This window comes from Gigantopelta aegis, chromosome 3 (assembly GCF_016097555.1).
Source record: "Gigantopelta aegis isolate Gae_Host chromosome 3, Gae_host_genome, whole genome shotgun sequence".
Taxonomy (NCBI): Eukaryota; Metazoa; Mollusca; class Gastropoda; order Neomphalida; family Peltospiridae; genus Gigantopelta; species Gigantopelta aegis.
This window is the reverse complement of record NC_054701.1, coordinates 89,490,620-89,510,529: the sequence shown is the minus strand read 5'-3', so window position 1 is coordinate 89,510,529 and position 19,910 is coordinate 89,490,620. Positions and strand designations below refer to the sequence as shown.

Sequence of the window (19,910 nt, the reverse complement as noted above, 5' to 3'; positions counted from 1 at the left end):
ATATCTAGTTCAACGAGGGTAATGTTTATCTCTTCTCAGTATATACGGTATGTCTCCCAGCTCTACCCATTACTCCTCTTAAACTATATCTAGTTCAACGAGGGTAATGTTTATCTCCTCTCAGTATATACGGTATGTCTCCCAGCTCTACCCATTACTCCTCTTAAACTATATCTAGTTCAACGAGGGTAATGTTTATCTCCTCTCGGTATATACGGTATGTCTCCCAGCTCTACCCATTACTCCTCTTAAACTATATCTAGTTCAACGAGGGTAATGTTTATCTCCTCTCGGTATATACGGTATGTCTCCTAGCTCTACCCATTACTCCTCTTAAACTATATCTAGTTCAACGAGGGTAATGTTTATCTCCTCTCGGTATATACGGTATGTCTCCCAGCTCTACCCATTACTCCTCTTAAACTATATCTAGTTCAACGAGGGTAATGTTTATCTCCTCTCAGTATATACGGTATGTCTCCTAGCTCTACCCATTACTCCTCTTAAACTATATCTAGTTCAACGAGGGTAATGTTTATCTCCTCTCAGTATATACGGTATGTCTCCCAGCTCTACCCATTACTCCTCTTAAACTATATCTAGTTCAACGAGGGTAATGTTTATCTCCTCTCAGTATATGAACTTATATGGCATCACTATGGTAATATATCTTAAATGGTTCTCCATAACCTAAGTAAGGGGAGCAATTAATTATTCTGGTCAATGTGTTTTTCACGTTGATGTTTGTTTGATGATGGTTTCAAGTAGCACGCTCTCCTCGACACACACATACTCATGTTCTCCAGTCAGTACAGGGTAGCACGCTCTCCTCGACACGCACGCACTCATGTTCTGCAGTCAGTACAGGGTAGCACGCTCTCCTCGACACGCACGCACTCATGTTCTGCAGTCAGTACAGGGTAGCACGCTCTCCTCGACACGCACGCACTCATGTTCTGCAGTCAGTACAGGGTAGCACGCTCTCCTCGACACGCACGCACTCATGTTCTGCAGTCAGTACAGGGTAGCACGCTCTCCTCGACACGCACGCACTCATGTTCTGCAGTCAGTACAGGGTAGCACGCTCTCCTCGACACGCACGCACTCATGTTCTGCAGTCAGTACAGGGTAGCACGCTCTCCTCGACACACACGCACTCATGTTCTCCAGTCAGTACAGGGTAGCACGCTCTCCTCAACACACACGCACTCATGTTCTGCAGTCAGTACAAAGTAGTACGCTCTCCTCAACACACACATACTCATGTTCTCCAGTCCGTACAGGGTAGTGACATTCTAATGATTGAATATAACAGGGCTTCTAGAATTTGTATAAAATCCACAAGCTATGGGATCAGTGATTTAAAAAAATTTGACCAGCCACAATTAAAAATTCACTAGCCCTACTTTTCTTTAAGTTGATATAAGTTTACTAAATAATAGTAATAATCAGATATGTCACCTAAAGAGGGAGATACAGCTTTAAAACACTAACATTGATGGGTTGGGGTGGGGGCAGGATATTTATATTTACAAAATAGACTTAACTGCAAGATTTGACCCTTTTCTTTTACTAGCCGTTGGGCATGGCAATAGTAGTTATTTACTAGCCTAACACTGAATATCACTAGCCATTGGAGTAGGGCTACCATAATCTAGAAGCCCTGAATATAATCAAAAACTGAGCGGTCTGGCTCTATTGATGTAATAACTGATTATAACAAATCCATAATCAATTGTGTGGGGACATTTTAACTGTAATTGTTCCTCCAGTTCAGATGATAGAACTGATGTAAATACATGTTGGAGTTGGGGTTTGTTTTCATAAAGAAAAATGATATATTTTTTTTAATTATTAAATAATTAATAAAGGTAAAATTAGCCATTTGTAGGGTGTATAACAGAGAAAATTACAATAATTCATATCCTTCTTGAGTTCATGTAATTCTAACCGATTGTGTAATCGAAAGTTGATCGGCTGGTGCAGACCCATTATAATCGATGATAAAATTGCTCCCATTCTCAACACTGGTACAGAGACAAGAGCTCAGAACCAACCATCGATAAGCCCCAAGACTTAGCCTCTGTATAATCATAGCTGGCATTTTAGTCACAATGTTTTAAAGAATGGCCTAATCTTGGAACTACAAATCATCGAATTTTTCACAGCCCATGCATAGCCCAATTTGTGAAAGAAACATTTCCCCAACACACAATTTTGAAAGATAGTTGCTTATTTTATTGATGTTTGGGGGTGGGGGGGGGTGGGGTAGGAAATCATTGGTCAATGAATAACACTTTTGTGTATATAAATTTATATGTCAACTGAAATTAATGGTTTGTAGATCCTTTGCTCCAAATATGTACCGTAATTGGTGAATGACTAATAGTTTTTAAATTCCAAGATCAGCCTTTCATATTTTTTCAGTTCTTATTTTCTTTACTGGTTTTTTTTTACATTTAATCTTTCTTGAGCAAAACTATAACACTGAGCTAAGTACAAAAGTATTCCAATTAAAACTTTCTAATTAATTTATTATTACTATCTTCACATGAATTGTGATGAATATCTACTGGTACAACTCTAAATCAAATTTCATTATCTAGAAATTGTGCTAAACACAATTTTTTTAATGCAGTAGCTATCATCTTCAAGAGTACCGGTGAGGTACATGATACGTCCATCAGGAGTTTGATGGAACACCATATCTATATTAATGAGTATGATTCAATTCTAATTGTGTAAATTGTTTTGTTTCTTTTGGACCAACCACCATTCCAAGTTGCTCCTATGTGTGAGGTTTGATGGTCCTGTAAACATCTGTATGCAAGATATGGTCCGGACAAGGATTTCCTGTTATGTGCAGTACACCGTGAAAAGTAGGTCACAGTGACCAAGTAATAGTATGCGATACTGCCATCCCAAGTTGTTCCTACATGTGACAGATGGACGGACAATACCATACCATAATACAACCCATAGATGGGCGTATAAAAATGTAATATCTCTATCTCACCTTTTTATCGTAAAGGCGAGGGAAAACCCCCCCGCAGAAAATGTACATTATACATTGCCAAAGTTTAAAAATAGATTCTGGCATTTTTAGCCAAGCACAGCAACAGTTCACAGGAATTTCGAAACCTGCTGTACTCAACTGCTGAGAAAAACGTGGATCAATGTGTTTTACTGTAATAATACATGGTCATGAAACACCTGCATCACAATACCAAATTAATGATGCTGTGTCTTTGATATCTACTCATTATTATGGAGAATGTGGCTGAAATGATTTAATCTATATCGATGCAAATGCTTTCTCCAGTAATAGGCCATCTGTTATAGCTAGAATCAATGAGAAAAAACTAAACCATATAAAGCTTTATTACCTCATACATATTCTACATGACTTCCGACTGGTTAATGTTACGTCACGTGTAATTACGTTTGAGATCATATTGCAAAGTTCTGTGGTTTTGTAAACCCATATATCATGATATTACACTCTTTCCAGTGTGAAAAGGGGAATCCTCTTGGCATTGACCAAGAAGTGCTATTGGTTTGCTTGACAGAATTCAGAAATTGTAGTGACTTACAGATGACATTGTGTTTCATGTATATGTCAGAGTGCAATATACTAGACTGCATAGTTCTCAACTGCTTGTCAATACGCCTAATTTGTGTATTTATTGTTTTATTAAACTGATTGAAGTAACTTAATAAAACAATTATGACACTGTTATGACACCAATATGATGGGGGTTTTCAAGCACAAAAATTAAATATTAACCTGGGTGTCTGGCCTTGGTCAATATTATTAAAAACATTTTGCTCCATAAAATATCATATCGGTCTTATCACAGTACACAAATACTTAATATCATCTTCCCTGTTTTTACATTTTCATTATAAATATTACAAGTAATTTGAATTGCTGGTTATTAGCAGCAAACAGATTTCAAGTTGTATTACAATGTATATTAAATTCTCTGAATCTCCATCCACTGAAATGAATAGTTATTTGGTTACTTAGTGCTTACAGAGTTATCTCCCCTGCATTAGTAGCTAAAACCACCGTCTAAGGCAAGTAAACGGATTGTCACCATTTTAACTGTTATCTGATCACTGCCAAGTTTACATTACTGGTAATCACTAAATGTCAATGTATGTGAGAGTAACAAGATTCCCCAGAAATATCATACAATTATACAGTTCAAACTTTAAGTAAAAAATCACAACTGTGTGTGATGAGCGTAACCAAATAAGCAAATAACAAAGACATACATCCTCAAATTGTGAACTGGGCTATTAATGGGAAATGGTTTCTATGCATGAGTATTGTACTAATAATGTATGATATATTTGATGAAATACTGGTTTGCCCTGCTCTGTTTACTATTGAAACCAGCCAACAAATGTTTACAATCATGCCAGTTTGTGTTGTGAAGAGATGGAATGCACGTCAGTCTAATGTTGACATTCCTCAGATCCACTCGTAAACTAGGCTTATTGTTTCACAAGAGTGACTTGTGTCATGTGACCACCAAAACCTTTACACAATGAACAAATTGACACAGATGTGACCAACAATGACACATTATAAAACTGTTGGTTAATTCTAGGTGTTTAATATTACACATCATTTAATATAGTGCTACAGTGGAAAATGGACGTCATGAATACATTGCCTGTGTATAAAAATATTTCTTTTGCCTACTTGGTTTTTTATCTTTTGTTGGGAGGTTCTTTATTAGTTAAATATGTGTGTAAATAGACTGGTTTATAGGGTAGCTTAACACTGTGGGGTAGCTTGGTTTGTGGGGTACTTTGGTTTGTGGGGTAGCCTTGGTTTGTGGGGTAGCCTTGGTTTATGGGGTAGCATGGTTTGTGAGGTAGCCTTGGTTTGTAGGGTGGCTTAGTTTGTCGGGTAGCTTGTTTTGTGGGGTGGCTTGGTTTGTGGGTTAGCTTGATTTGTGGGGTAGCTTGGTTTGTGGGTAGCCTGGTTTATTGGATAGCTTGGTTGTAGGGTATCTTGGTTTGTAGGGTAGGTTTGTTTGTGGGCTAGCTTGGTTTATTGGTAACCTGTTTTTTCATGGTTTTATGCAATGTATGTATATGAATTGTTCTAGACTCATCACTGGCACAGATCAGTTTTATACAGAAAGATGGGTAGACGCCATAGCAATCATTTACAATTTGTTATATCACTCAATGACATGGACTGCACTGATTTTACAAAAGTGCTTCAAGACCTTATGAAATGCTTGCTTTCCTGGTTTTTGCTCTTCTTATGGTTTGTAATACGGTGGAAAGCAGTCAAATTGCTAGCAAATAGCCATGTACTGAACATAGTCCTGTATCTGTTTACTTGACTTAATCAGCCAGCTCTTGCAATTCTTTTGAACAGCATTCAGTAATCATTAAAAAACATTAAGTAAAATTGATTAACATCAGCATTTTTTTTTTTGGGGGGGGGGGGGGGGCCAATGCATATTATTGACATTTTAGACATTTTCAAAATATATTTGTCATGGCAAAGTACATTTTAACTGAAGAAAACTTTTGCTAAGCATCTGTTTTTGCAGAGGTAATTTTCTGAACTGCAAGGGATGTTGACTAATGCTGAAGTAGCTGTATACATATAGAAAACTGACTTACCAGAGCTGTAGCTGTCTGTGGAGGACTGCGATGCCGACCGACTCCGTAGCCGCGGGCGATTCGGGGTGACGTTGAACTTGATCTCCTACAAACAAAACAATATCACACAATCACACTACTCAAAAATAACACTGCAGTACAAAAGTAACACTGCAGTACAAAAATAACACTGCAGTACAAGAATAGCATTGCAGTACATAAATAAGACTGCTTATTAAAAAATATGATCATATATTGATATAATAGTGATGACACCAATATAATAATGTATACTTAATATTTCTATCCTTGGCGGTTCTTAACGCATGGGGTGGGATGTACCTACAATGTAAGCAGTAGACCACTTGCCTTAGGGCTTCTACTGGGCTCTTTTTACTGTCTCAACCAGCCAGCAGTGTCTCATGACTTGTATAGTAAAGGCTGCAGAAATAGCCTATGTGGTATAGTGGGTTTCTTCTCTCACTAGCTAGACTGTCACAATAAATATATATTAACACCAAAATGACTGGTTTAAAATATGCCAAGGTGTTATACAAATGTGTTTCCTTTCCATCTGTTTCTTAATGAATGGACAAAAATTTATAGTATTACAAAGGGAAGTAACTCTGCCATTCTTAAACTGTATATATACAACGTTAAAAAATGGTAAAACATAAATTAACAGGCGAAATCTATAAGGCCTGGATTTTTTTTAAATATAGGTGTGTATGCGTTGTAAAATATATGTAGTTTAACATGCATGTAAGACAAAAACTGTAGGCTAATGGTGCATTAAAACTTGTTCTGGGTAGGAGTGTTTGTTTGACACCCAGTACATAGCCAACATACAATGTGCTGGAGTGTCATTCATCATTCATTCATTCTTACCACTACCAGCATTAGCACTCACAGGTTATTCATTCTTATTTATAACAACAATCTTGTCCAGCAGCTCTTTAAAAACAATTAAGTAAAAACTAAATTAAATTTAAGAATTAACTTTATAAAATGTATTAATTTTTAAATTTGTTTAAACACACATTAAAATAAACATACAGAGATGAAACTATAAACCAAGTTTCATTGATCTAGGACTTCTATACTGACATCCAAAAGAATCTTTACAAGGCTTGAAATTGTATTACAGAAAACCAACAAACGGTACGGTGGGATATGAAAGTATCATGAAGTTCCACATCTAAACATGACAATGCACTTCATGATACATGCAACATGTTTGTACGGTGGTTTCTAAATTGGTTGTTTTCCATTAGGAACCATATATTTATCAAATTATTCAAATTCTTATGTGTGTAAAGTTTCTTTTGGACATCAGTATAGTTTGCGAGAAATGAAAAGCCTGGATCTCATTGTAAAAGCAGCTGCCATTGCTGGCATCACTGGAAAACTAATATCCATATCTTGCATTTCCGCTTCATCATGGTTAGAAAGATAAAAAATCAGGTAAAACTGAACAGTGAATTCTTTACCTGTCAAACTTATATCACCCCACCCCAATACATAATAACCCCATAAGATAACCAATTGTAACATGAATTAACAAGACTTTCAATGTTTATCTCACTGTCAGAGTATGTTGAAGATAGTTTACTTTCAGTACTTGATTTATTGTCATTTCCACCAATCAGGACCCTCCATTTTTAGTAGTCCAACAAGCACACTAGTGACATGACGATAACCCAGTGAGATAAAAACACTTGAGTAAGTAAAACTTGGAACTACTACAAGATTAAAAATAGCTCTAAACCACACACCATTAAAATATGGCGGTCTAAGTGTCCCTTTCTAGTGGTCATAAACTAAATATCTGCCACATCGAACTCGACCCTTAACAGGCGAGGATTTAGTGGGAGTGTATACTGTACACATGTAGGTGTGTATGGTGGTGCACCCCTCTAGTTTGTCACGAAAAGATACTTTCTATAATGCTTCAGAAATCATCATTTCAAACATGGTTTTAAAAAAAAAAAAGAGTACCTGTCATAAGTAGGTCATTGTGACCTAGTTATGGTATGCAACAAACCACCATCCCAAGGTTTGATGATCCTAAATGATCCTAAAGGAAGATATAGCCTGGACGAGTATTTTTGTTAAATTAATGTGTATTAATGTGAGAAAAGTAGGTCGCAGTGACCTAATTATGGTGCATGACACACCAGCATCCCAAACTGTACTTGCATATAATTTTATGTATAGGGAAGCAATCCTGGCTTACCAGATTTGTAATTGAGAAACAAATGTTAGAGATTAAGAAGCAGACGGTGAAATTAGTCTTAAACTTACTCGTTATGAGATTTATAATGCTAATTTTTAAACAACAATATGGAAAGCTTGAGATAAATGCAAATAAAAGCTTAAATTATTTTATTAAAACTCTTGAAAATTAGGAAATCTAAAACAAGAATCGCGACAAACTTTTCCCCAGATATGGAACACCATTCCACCAGTCTGCATGCAACACATACATGTGTAACTCGTACCGTGTAAAGCAGGTGCAGTGCTTGCATGCATGCACACGGTGCCCATATGCACTACTGATGGGTGAAGCAAATAGTTCTTACTGTTATAATTTTCCATTATCAATATTCTGAATTAGATGTGAACAAGGCAATAAATACACAAGTATAGTGAACCCTGTTTAAACCGGACCAAGAACAAACCAGAATCCTGTCAAAACCGGCCAGGTTTAATGGTCCCAAATTCTCTTAATTCTCAAATGTGACTCTCTAAACACTGGATCCTGTCAAAACCGGCCAGGTTTAATGGTCCCAAATTCTCTTAATTCTCTAATGTGACTCTCTAAACACCGGATCCTGTCAAAACGGATAAATATTAGGTCCCTGGTATGATCCGGTTTATATACCTGTAGGCTGAACTGTAGTAATATCTCACAAGATGTCAAAAACTGGCAGGGAAGAGAGGTTCTGGCAGTTATACTATTTCAAATAATTTCACCTTTCAACTAGCAGGGAATGCAGAATCTTCTGTTGGGGGTGAAGGAGGGGGGGGGGCATTAAACAGTGTTCGAAATAAGCACTTGTCCATTTGTCCTGACAAGTGAAAATCTATTCAGACAAGCGAAATGTATCTTGATGGTTGTCCTGTAGACAAGTGAAAATGTTCGATGCAGTTCCCATTTTAAGCAATCAAAAACTATTTATTTGGACAAGTGAAAATATTGGCGGACAAGTAAAATTCTACTTATTTCTATCACTGTTAAATTGCCCCTGCACCTTCCCCTCTTGACCTTTATGATAGAGACTCTGCCTTAGGAACTGTTTACCTTAACTAGCATCACAGCCATAAAGGTAATAATTAGTTGTGAGTGGTTAGTGGCTATAGATCGATTAGCTCCAACAAAACAATTTCCTCATTGTGGCCGGCTTTTAGTGACACAAATGACAAATTTACGAGTTGACATTTTAACAAGCAGTAGACCTGAAAATCAATGAAAATATGACTGGGCACTCAAAGGTTTACTGCTCATTAAAGCAAATACCCGGTATTTTTATACATTTTATTGCACACCCCTTCAATATGTACATTCTAATTCAAGTCTTACAAGAGCAAGGAAAGGTGGAGCAAAATGAATGTTATAAATAACAGAGTTAACTTATAATAGAATGAATTTAGATAACAGTGAAAATATTTTATTTAAAAGGCTACCTGTAAATCAAATTCAAAATAAAGGTGAAAACTAGAAATGAAAATGCATTTCTGTGTAAACTGTAAAATTATGGTACTAAAGTGCTGAGAATTGTAAAGACATGACATCATTATCTGCAAGATGTTATAACTCTCAAATTGTGTTGATCAAACCGATATCACTAATCAGGGTTTCTGCCAAAGGTTAAACAGGTATGGCACCATAACCAAACTTTTTGCAGATTCTTTTTTGAAGTTAATCTTTTGACAAAATTAATTACTTTTATCATTACTGTACGATTTTCTAAACCATAACCCTAAACTTAACCCATTTTCTTTCTGGGGGAGGTCCCCCATACCCCTGTTGACTGTGGTTGCACTCAATTCCATAGCGCCATACCCCCAAAATGTCTTTTTGGCAGAAGCACTGCTACTTGGTGAATGGATTCCCTGCTTTACATTGCCCACTGTATTTTTATTACTACAGCTGGCTGTTTAACAAAAGTTAATCTGCACTACGTTAGATGAAAACAATGCAAGTAACAAGAATTTATTAACATATATAGATTTGTCAATCACCTAATTTATGATAAAAAATATCTACCTACAAGATGCAAACTGACGGCAGAAACATTAGTTTTGTATTGTAGTTCTCCATGATATCATATTGCAGGTGTATGTCAAGTGACAGCTGTGGTCCACAGCTAGTGTACTGCATCGATACACACCACAATATATTTAAATTAGTCTTCCATACTATTAATAGTATTATTACCTAATGTCCCGAGAAAGAAAGAAATGCTTTATTTAATGAGGCACTGAACATGTTTTTCTTTATGGTTTTATGGTGTCGGACCTGTGGTTAGGAACATACAGATAATGAGAGGAAACCCATGGTTACCATGCCATGAGCTACTATTTTCGATTAGAAACAATGGATCTTTTATATGCACTATCCTACAGACAGGATAGTACATACCAAATCTTTTATTACAACAGTTGTGGAGCACTGGCTGGAACAAGAAATAGCCCAATGGTTACATTGACAACATGAACGTATGCATGGATGGGTTGAAAAACACAATCCCAGCCCACTTCACTCCACCCCAGGCTAAAACAATGTTTTACAGTGCAATATTAATGTATTCATATAGGTATCCATGGAAAATGTAGACCAATGTCTAGATCATGTTCGACCCTGTTTTACAAAGTGATCTTAGCACTAAGATTGCTTCATAAGATGGGGCCCAGGCCTGCAACCAATCCTAGACCAGTCATGCATTAGGTCTGTGTTTACCACTGGGCTACGTCCCACCCAGTCATGCATCAGGTCCGTGTTTACCACTGGGCTAGGTCCCACCCAGTCATGCATTAGGTCTGTGTTTACCACTGGGCTAGGCCCTACCCAGTCATGCATCAGGTCCGTGTTTACCACTGGGCTACGTCCCACCCAGTCATGCTTTAGGTCTGTGTTTACCACTGGGCTACGTCCCACGCAGTCATGCATCAGGTCCGTGTTTACCACTGGGCTAGGTCCCACCCAGTCATGCATTAGGTCTGTGTTTACCACTGGGCTAGGTCCCACCCAGTCATGCATCAGGTCCGTGTTTACCACTGGGCTCCCACCCAGTCATGCATCAGGTCCGCGTTTTCCACTGGGCTACGTCCCACCGAGTCATGCATCAGGTCCGTGTTTACCACTGGGCCAGGCCCCACCCAGTCATGCATCAGGTCCGTGTTTACCACTGGGCTACGTCCCACCCAGTCATGAATCAGGTCCGTGTTTACCACTGGGCTACGTCCCACCGAGTCATGCATCAGGTCCGTGTTTACCACTGGGCTAGGTCCCACTCAGTCATGAATCAGGTCCGTGTTTACCACTGGGCTAGGTCCCACCCAGTCATGAATCAGGTCCGTGTTTACCACTGGGCTACGTCCCACCCAGTCATGCATCAGGTCCGTGTTTACCACTGGGCTGTGTTTACCACTGGGCTGTGTTTACCACTGGGCTAGGCCCCACCCAGTCATGCATCAGGTCCGTGTTTACCACTGGGCTAGGTCCCACCCAGTCATGCATCAGGTCCGTGTTTACCACTGGGCTAGGTCCCACCCAGTCATGCATCAGGTCCGTGTTTACCACTGGGCTAGGTCCCACCCAGTCATGCATCAGGTCCGTGTTTACCACTGGGCTACGTCCCACCCAGTCATGAAACAGGTCCGTGTTTACCACTGGGCTACGTCCCACCCAGTCATGAATCAGGTCCGTGTTTACCACTGGGCTAGGTCTCACCCAGTCATGAATCAGGTCCGTGTTTACCACTGGGATACGTCCCACCCAGTCATGAATCAGGTCCGTGTTTACCACTGGGATACGTCCCACCCAGTCATGCATCAGGTCCACGTTTACCACTGGGCTACGTCCCACCCAGTCATGAATCAGGTCCGCGTTTACCACTGGGCTACGTCCCACCCAGTCATGCATCAGGTCCGCGTTTTCCACTGGGCTACGTCCCACCGAGTCATGCATCAGGTCCGTGTTTACCACTGGGCCAGGCCCCACCCAGTCATGCATCAGGTCCGTGTTTACCACTGGGCTACGTCCCACCCAGTCATGAATCAGGTCCGTGTTTACCACTGGGCTACGTCCCACCGAGTCATGCATCAGGTCCGTGTTTACCACTGGGCTAGGTCCCACTCAGTCATGAATCAGGTCCGTGTTTACCACTGGGCTAGGTCCCACCCAGTCATGAATCAGGTCCGTGTTTACCACTGGGCTAGGTCCCACCCAGTCATGAATCAGGTCCGCGTTTACCACTGGGCTAGGTCCCACCCAGTCATGAATCAGGTCCGTGTTTACCACTGGGCTACGTCCCACCGAGTCATGCATCAGGTCCGTGTTTACCACTGGGCTAGGTCCCACTCAGTCATGAATCAGGTCCGTGTTTACCACTGGGCTAGGTCCCACCCAGTCATGAATCAGGTCCGTGTTTACCACTGGGCTAGGTCCCACCCAGTCATGAATCAGGTCCGTGTTTACCACTGGGCTAGGTCCCACCCAGTCATGAATCAGGTCCGTGTTTACCACTGGGCTACGTCCCACCAAGTCATGAATCAGGTCCGTGTTTACCACTGGGCTAGGTCCCTCCTCAGAATATTCTGAGATTACATTTCTTATATCAAAACAGACTAACATTACGTCAGTGGGCCCATTGGGCTATTTCTCGTTCCAGTCTGTGTACCACAACCGGTATATCTAAGGCTGTGGTATGTGTTATCCTGTCTGTGGGATGATGCGTATAAACGATCCCTTGCTACTAATGGTAAAATGTAGCAGATTTTCTTTCTAAATCTAGCTACATTGTAAAAGGTCAAAATTACCATTATCAAAATTACTCGGTTTTGGAGTGGTTGGGTCATCTTACTTAATACTGGTACATGTAGGTACTGGCTTTGCATCCTGGTACCCTCTCCCACCCAGAGTGAGGTTAATGACTCACTGTGGAGTGTAAGACCTGACTTCTCTCTCACTAACTACCAACCACTAGCCCACTGCCATGGACACACAGCCCAGATAGCTGATGTCTGTGTGCACACAATTGTGATAACAATATGAAGTTCAATGTTAAAAAGATGGATATATAAAAAAAAAATTATCATCCATCAAATACATGATATTGAAAAATTATGGTTAGCTGGCTGTGATTACAACCGTGTTGGCAGACAACTCATGTCATAAACTGAGGCTGCCCCAACAAATACCAGTATTAGATTGTCACCAGATGACCATTAAAACCAGCCCACATGGATCTCAGACTTGGTCAATCTCAACAACCAATAAATGAATATACAGTAAAACCTTTCAAAATCAGACCCTCTTTAAAGCAGAATTTCCCTATAACCGGACATTTTTCATGATCGATGTTTACATATCAGTACTAACAGAACCTCTCTAAACCAGATACCCCTTAAAACCAGGTGTTTTACTTGGTTTCATGGGTGTCCAGATTAAAGGTATTTCACTGTAATTTTACGATCATTCTCCGGTATACAAACCAGGAGTTATAGATTTTAGATATGATACTGTGATATGATTTATTTTAGATGCAGAAGCCAATATACAAGCCATATACAGAGCAATGTGCAGTTCTAAATATATATACTGCATAAAAAAGGTTTAGTGTGAAATGCAGCTAAAAACTGTTAAAAGCAAAGTAATAAAACTCATGTGTAAATCTGTAAAAACTTGAGCATCACACTGTAGTTGTAGGATGAGCAAAAGACAAATATAAAAAGAAAGAAAGGGAACTAGGACATACATCTCTTTAAACATACCTTCTTTTTTTTGTTTTTGCCTGAACCATACTTTAAACGCTGAAATCAAAAACGATCAAGTCAAAATCTAAGCAAGGCATCCAACAGAAGTAAACACATTGGAATAGGTTGCTTTATGTGAATATATATAGGGTATGTATCATTTACAAACAATCACCTCATTTAGTACATTTTAACTTGTATCATTTTTAACATCTGTAAAATCTGTTTTGGAAACACTCTTCGGGTAATGAAGTTACTAAGTATGTGTTTTCATAACACACACACACACACACGCACACATACTCGCACGCGCGCACGCACATATGCATGCACACACTTTTGCTCACTCGCTCATAAACACCTGAGTACAGTTGAAGTCTCTGTCAGTTTTGTCTCTTAGTACTAATTGATTTGGGTGTTTCTGTCAATCTTTTGTCCTCCAGTATAGTTTGACAAGCCATTAGGTTAGGACTATACAGTTACCTGACATTATGTTCCATCACGAAATCCTCTCCATTCCTTGTTCCGAATAACTAACTCAAGTTAAAATGGATTGAAAAATATTACATTAGCCCATATGTCATCTGTCTACATCAGCAACCCGATCCTTAATCTAATTACTGAAGGTTTATACTCCGAAAATGGGAAAATGGCCACTGTAAAGGAAGTGAAACAAAACCTGAGTAATTATTGGATAAAATAACAACATTAATATATAACAGACTGGATGGTGTCCTCAGTCATCAATAATGTTGAATATAAATCTAAAAACCGTAAACATATTCATCTTCTCACTCATTCTATCTATCTTTCTCTCTCTCATTTTGTCTCTCTCTCTCTCTCTCTCTCTCTCTCTCTCTCTCTCTCTCTCTCTCTCTCTCTCTCTCTCTCTCTCTCTCTCTCTCTCTCTCTCTCTCTCTCTCTCTCTCTCTCTCTCTCTCTCTGTCTTTATCACATTATAATTAAATTTCTGTTACATTCATTACAATGTAACGTCATCCCATTGGTCCAGACGTATCAATGGGAGTTTGTTCATTTTTCAATGAACGTAAAAAATACGTTGTCAGGGAACATCACATTTGATGACGGCATTTTGTCTTATTAATTAGCATTATTGTTTATGGATTATCCAAAATAAAGTATGACATTTTAGTGATATTATTAGCAAGTATGATTCAAATTTAATTATAAGTATTGTCTGTTATTTCTTTTACGTTCATCTGGGTATGAACAAAAAAATCATCCGCAAACTTATGTGAGAACAGCTTCGCCGATTCAGTTTACAGATGATTTTTTGTTCATACGCGATGAATGTAAAAGAAATAACAGACAATCCTTAAATGTTTTACTAGTTCTTGGATGTGTTCATTAAACATTAGACACATAAGTAGGTACGTACATACAATGGTTTCAGATCACCAGACTACAAAACAGTCATGAACAAACATCACAACAAACCATCCACTAAGCATAGGATAAACCATATAATAAGCATAGAACAAAACCATACAATAAGCTCAAAACAAAACCATAAAAAACCCCAGAACAAAAACAGATAATAATCTGCAAACAAAACCATATAATATTAATAAATTCAAACAAAACCACTCAAGAAGTTCAGAAGCCAATGATTCAATATGTTTAAAACAAAACCATAGAATACACTGAGAACAAAACTACAATAAGCTCAGAACAAAAGCCATACCATAAACTCTGAAATAAAATCTTACAATAAACTCAGAACCACCACATTAGAGCAAACCATACAATTATGGAATAAACTCATAACAAACCATACAATAAGCTCATAACAAACCATACAATAAGCTCAGAGAAAACCATACAATTGTGTAATAAGATCAGAGAAAACCAAACAATTAGGGAATAAGCTCATAACAAACCATACAATAAGCTCAAAGAAAACCATACAATTGTGTAATAAGATCAGAGAAAACCAAACAATTAGGGAATAAGCTCAGAATAAACCATACAATAAGCTTAGAACAAAACCACACAATAAGCATAGAACAAAACCAAACAATAAGCTCAGAGAAAACCATACAATTTTAGAATAAGCTCAGAACAAACCATACAATAAGTTTAGAACAAAACCATATAAGCTGAGAACAAATTATAAATTGGAATTAGTCACTGGCAAAGTCAGAGGCTAAGTCCGAGGTGGGCGTGCCTGAACCTCTGTGGATATGGGCACGTAAATAGAGTTCCCATCCCATAAAACAAACCACACAAGAATAGAACAAAATCATACAATAAACTCAAAACAAAAGGTACAGAATACAAAAACAAACACATAATAATATACTGTTCAAAATAAGTAGGGGATATTCCATTTCAAATATCAATAAATATAGAATGAAATGAGATATAAAACTCAAATTAAGTGCACAATGTACATTAATGTTCCCACTCAAAGAGCATGAAAAACCCCACTAATTATTTTAATCGTGAAGCATGCGCCATGATGTTGCATATGCGAAGAATATGATTTAAAATTGAACACTTAGTTTGTGCATACATTGTGTGCACATTGTGGCAATATTCTTTCTTGTTTGTTTCTGGAACACTAAATCATAACCTTCCTATCACATTCTTTACAACATTTTGTAACTTTTCGTTGTAGGCATGCTCCAAGTTGGCACCACCCAGTGAATTGTGGCCCGTAGACTTAATGTGTCACAATCAGTCATTAACCGAATGTGGGCCCAAACCAAAACTGTTGTTGATCGTCTCCATTCAGGACAGGGCAAGGGCCACAATTCCAGGTCAGGACCGCTTCATTAGTACTTACATTCTGAGGAATCAAAGTCAATCTGCCAATCAAATCGCAAGAGAACTCTTGTGTTACAACTGGCATTACGGTCTGGTCAGACTATTCGTAACAGACTGCATAGAAATAACATCCATGCATGTTGACCCTATGTTACCCCACGTTTGACTGCTTGGCACATTGCTGCAGATGTCAATGGTGTACACATACGCCAATGTCAAAGTTTGTCCTCATGATCAATTTGGAGGAGGGTCTGTTATTGTGTGGGGTGGCATCACCATGACTGCCAGAACCCAGCTGCATATTGTTCATGGGAGGGTCACTGGGCAGTATTACCGTGACAACATCCTTGCACCGATCATTGTGCCCTTCGCATGTCAGGCTGGATGCCATTTTGTTTTTCAGGATGACAACGTCCGTGCTCATCGAAGTCTACTGGTCACTGCGTATCTGCAGCAACAGAACATCACCACACTACCGTGGCCAGCCCTAAGCCCAGACCTCTCACCCATTGAGCATATGTGGGACATCATCGGAAGATGTCTCCGAGAATGTCAACGTCATCCAACCAACTTGGCAGAATTAGGCGCCGCTCTCCAAGAGGAATAGGACAGGATCCCCCAAAATGTTATTGGATGTTTAATCAGGAGCATGACACGTCGGATTCATGCATGCTTGGCAAAATGCGGGGGTTTTGCCCGTTACTTGTGCAATTATTGAAAACGTCTAATTGACAAGCACCACCCCTGTTGCCTATCCGTGTCTCTTCCTGACCTACCTCACTATCCTGGCTAGAATCTTTAATGCCAATCACTTGTCAAATGAGTGCTTGTGTTTTACCTTTAATTATTATTGCAATAAATATTAATACATCTCTGTTATATTGTGTTATATCTGAATAGCCCCTATTTATTTTGAACAGTATATAATAAACTGTATAATAAGACCAAGAAAAATTACAGTAAGAATAGAACATTTATAATAATCAAAATAGTGTGGGTATGTTTGAGTAAAGTGATGTCGACATTACTTTCTTTTTTTTTCTTTTTTTTTGAGGGGGGGTGTTGCTGATTTTTTGTTTTTGTTTTGATGAGTGTGCAGTCTGTATTAAGAGGTTATTTTATTCATTTTTGTTTTCTTCAGTTCACAATTATTTTGTTTACAATGCAGTCTTTCACTGATGTCCATTTGCTTAGTCAGTATTTTAACACTGACAGTTTGGTAGGACAATAGCCAGCCTCAAGGATTCGTAAGTCTTTTGTTTGTAACACCTACCAAGAAGTATCTTGTGTATGTATATCATCACACATTATTTCCCTTATCAGCAGATAGAAGTGGGGATAGAAAAGTAATCTTTCCCTAGGGAAAGAATAACCCCCCATTTCTTCCCCATGATACATTATGACATCATAAACATAGGCGGTTACAGTAATTGTATGTAAGATGTTTCCATGGTGGAAGTCATGTCAACAACTAACTTACGTCATGAGTGATATATACGTCAAAGCTATGTTCTCAACTTGCAAACTTATAACTTATTTTCAACTACAGTATCGTTTGAAAATCTTCCATAAAACTATACATATTGAAAATGGGTAATAAACAGAATACCTAACTAGCTACTTGACAATACTGTTTATGTTGCATGAGTGAACTGATGCTCAACATCAATTCATTTGTGCAAGACAAACGGTACTGCTGAGTAGCAAGTTGAGTATTCTCTAATGCAACATGTCATAGCAACACACTTTTTGTTGTAAAATGTAGTCACTGCTTTTAGCAAAGTACATGTATAATAGTTTTTAACTAAGTATTTTCAAGACAATGTTTTGTGTCTTTTGGGGTTTTTCTTTTTGTAATTTTATTTTACTCTTTTGGGGGCTGGTGGTGGTGGTGGGAGGTGATATATGTACATGTAAACAATGAAAGACCATTAATAGTGTTATGATAAATACATTAAAATTACAAATAACCCAGAATATTATCTTACATTTGTATTCCAAATTTTTTCATGTAATCTGAATATATACAAGTAGAAACTTGATTTTTCTAACTGTTTAATCTTGATCACATTTTAGTCATTTTAATTAAACAATGTCTTTTCACCTTACAATGTCAGGGCTCGAACTTAAGGACGGCACAGACGGCAATTGCTGTTGTTGAGATATAAATTGCCATAGGTTGGGAGCATCACCGATGACACAAAAGTGCCATCGACAAACCTCAATGATAGCAAAATGTTTACATTTGGTATACATTAGCTGCCAGTATATAACATTAGTACATTTAAAATATGTCTACATACACCAAAATAACCTTTCAGTCTTACTTATTTACTGTAAAAGTCTCCTCTTTTTTTCATTTGCCATGAGCAGGCTTTAAACTGCCGTCTGTGGGCCGTTTGAACCATTGCAATTTGCCATGAGCAGGCTTTAAACTGCCGTCTGTGGGCCGTTTGAACCATTGCAATTTGCCATGAGCAGGCTTTAAACTGCCGTCTGTGGGCCGTTTGAACCATTTTGTTTTTATATTGCTGTGGGAGACAAATTCTTAAGTTCGAGCCCTGCAATGTGTCTAGCAATAATTTTGAGATAAAATGTCACATCAAATGTGTTAATAAAATCATTTTAAACTTAATAAAATTCCTCCTACTAATGAAAAGATTAATGATAAAATAACAGTAAATAAATGATCAGAGAGATTTTTGGAAGAGGTAATATTTTTGTATTATATTTGTTATTGTCTTTCATTAAAAGATCAAATATTGCTAAACAAAGACAGACTTTTGGAAGATATTATCGCTTTGATTGCTACAGTGTAACATCACCTCAACATCGGTTTGCTCTATCACAGCAGATGGGCGCCGTGATCGACTCAGTAGTGGCATAAGACTGGTCTGCATGTCTTCACAGTTTTCTTACAACTGGTCTCTTCAATAATTGGTCTCAACCTCAATGTCTTCAGTTTCTAATCGGTCTCAACCAAATGTCTTCCAATTCTAACTGGTATCAACCAAATGTCTTTAGTTCTTAACTGATCTCAAACAAAGTCTTCGGTTTCCAACTGATCTCAAACAAAAGGTCTTTATTTCTAACTGATCTCAAACAAAAGGTCTTCGGTTTCCAACTGATCTCAAACAAAAGGTCTTCGGTTTCTAACTGATCTCAAACAAAAGGTCTTCGGATTCCAACTGTTACAACAAAAAGTCTTCAGTATCTCACAACCAAATGTCTTCAGTTTCTCTCCAACTGATCTTAACCAAAACTCTTCAGTTTCTCTCTAAATGTTCTCAACTAATGGAGAATACTAAAAACAGACTCCACCTTTAGTACATGTAGATCTTAAGATGAATGTACTGTACCACAGTGAGTGGTTACTGTCGCATACATACCAGAACGTAAACCTTTTTCAACCAGTATACAACTCCACAGTCTGCTTCCAACACAGATCCACAGAAAATACTTTCAAACTGCACATCGAATGTGGTCGTCACTCAGAAAATACCCCA

The 19,910-nt window shown here is 38.3% G+C and overlaps 1 protein-coding gene and 1 long non-coding RNA gene across 5 annotated transcripts in view; one reads left to right on the top strand and one right to left on the bottom strand.

Moving 5' to 3' along the window:
• The window catches only part of LOC121369296, a 94,253-nt gene that overhangs the window by 15,681 nt on the left and 58,662 nt on the right, over positions 1–19,910 (top strand). The window lies entirely within an intron of this gene.
• The window catches only part of LOC121369295 (S-adenosylhomocysteine hydrolase-like protein 1), a 199,568-nt gene that overhangs the window by 135,162 nt on the left and 44,496 nt on the right, over positions 1–19,910 (bottom strand). The window contains exons 1-3 of one of the 3 annotated variants that reach the window (XM_041494264.1): positions 19,230–19,453; positions 13,633–13,671; positions 5,656–5,740 (exon numbers count right to left, since the gene is read on the bottom strand). In XM_041494264.1, coding sequence (XP_041350198.1) covers positions 5,656–5,740; positions 13,633–13,671; positions 19,230–19,304 — 199 coding nt within the window. In that variant the 5' untranslated portion in view covers positions 19,305–19,453. Of the gene's footprint in view, positions 1–5,655; positions 5,741–13,632; positions 13,672–19,229; positions 19,454–19,910 lie in introns of those variants that run through there. The other 2 variants (XM_041494262.1, XM_041494265.1) reach the window with 2 other exon arrangements.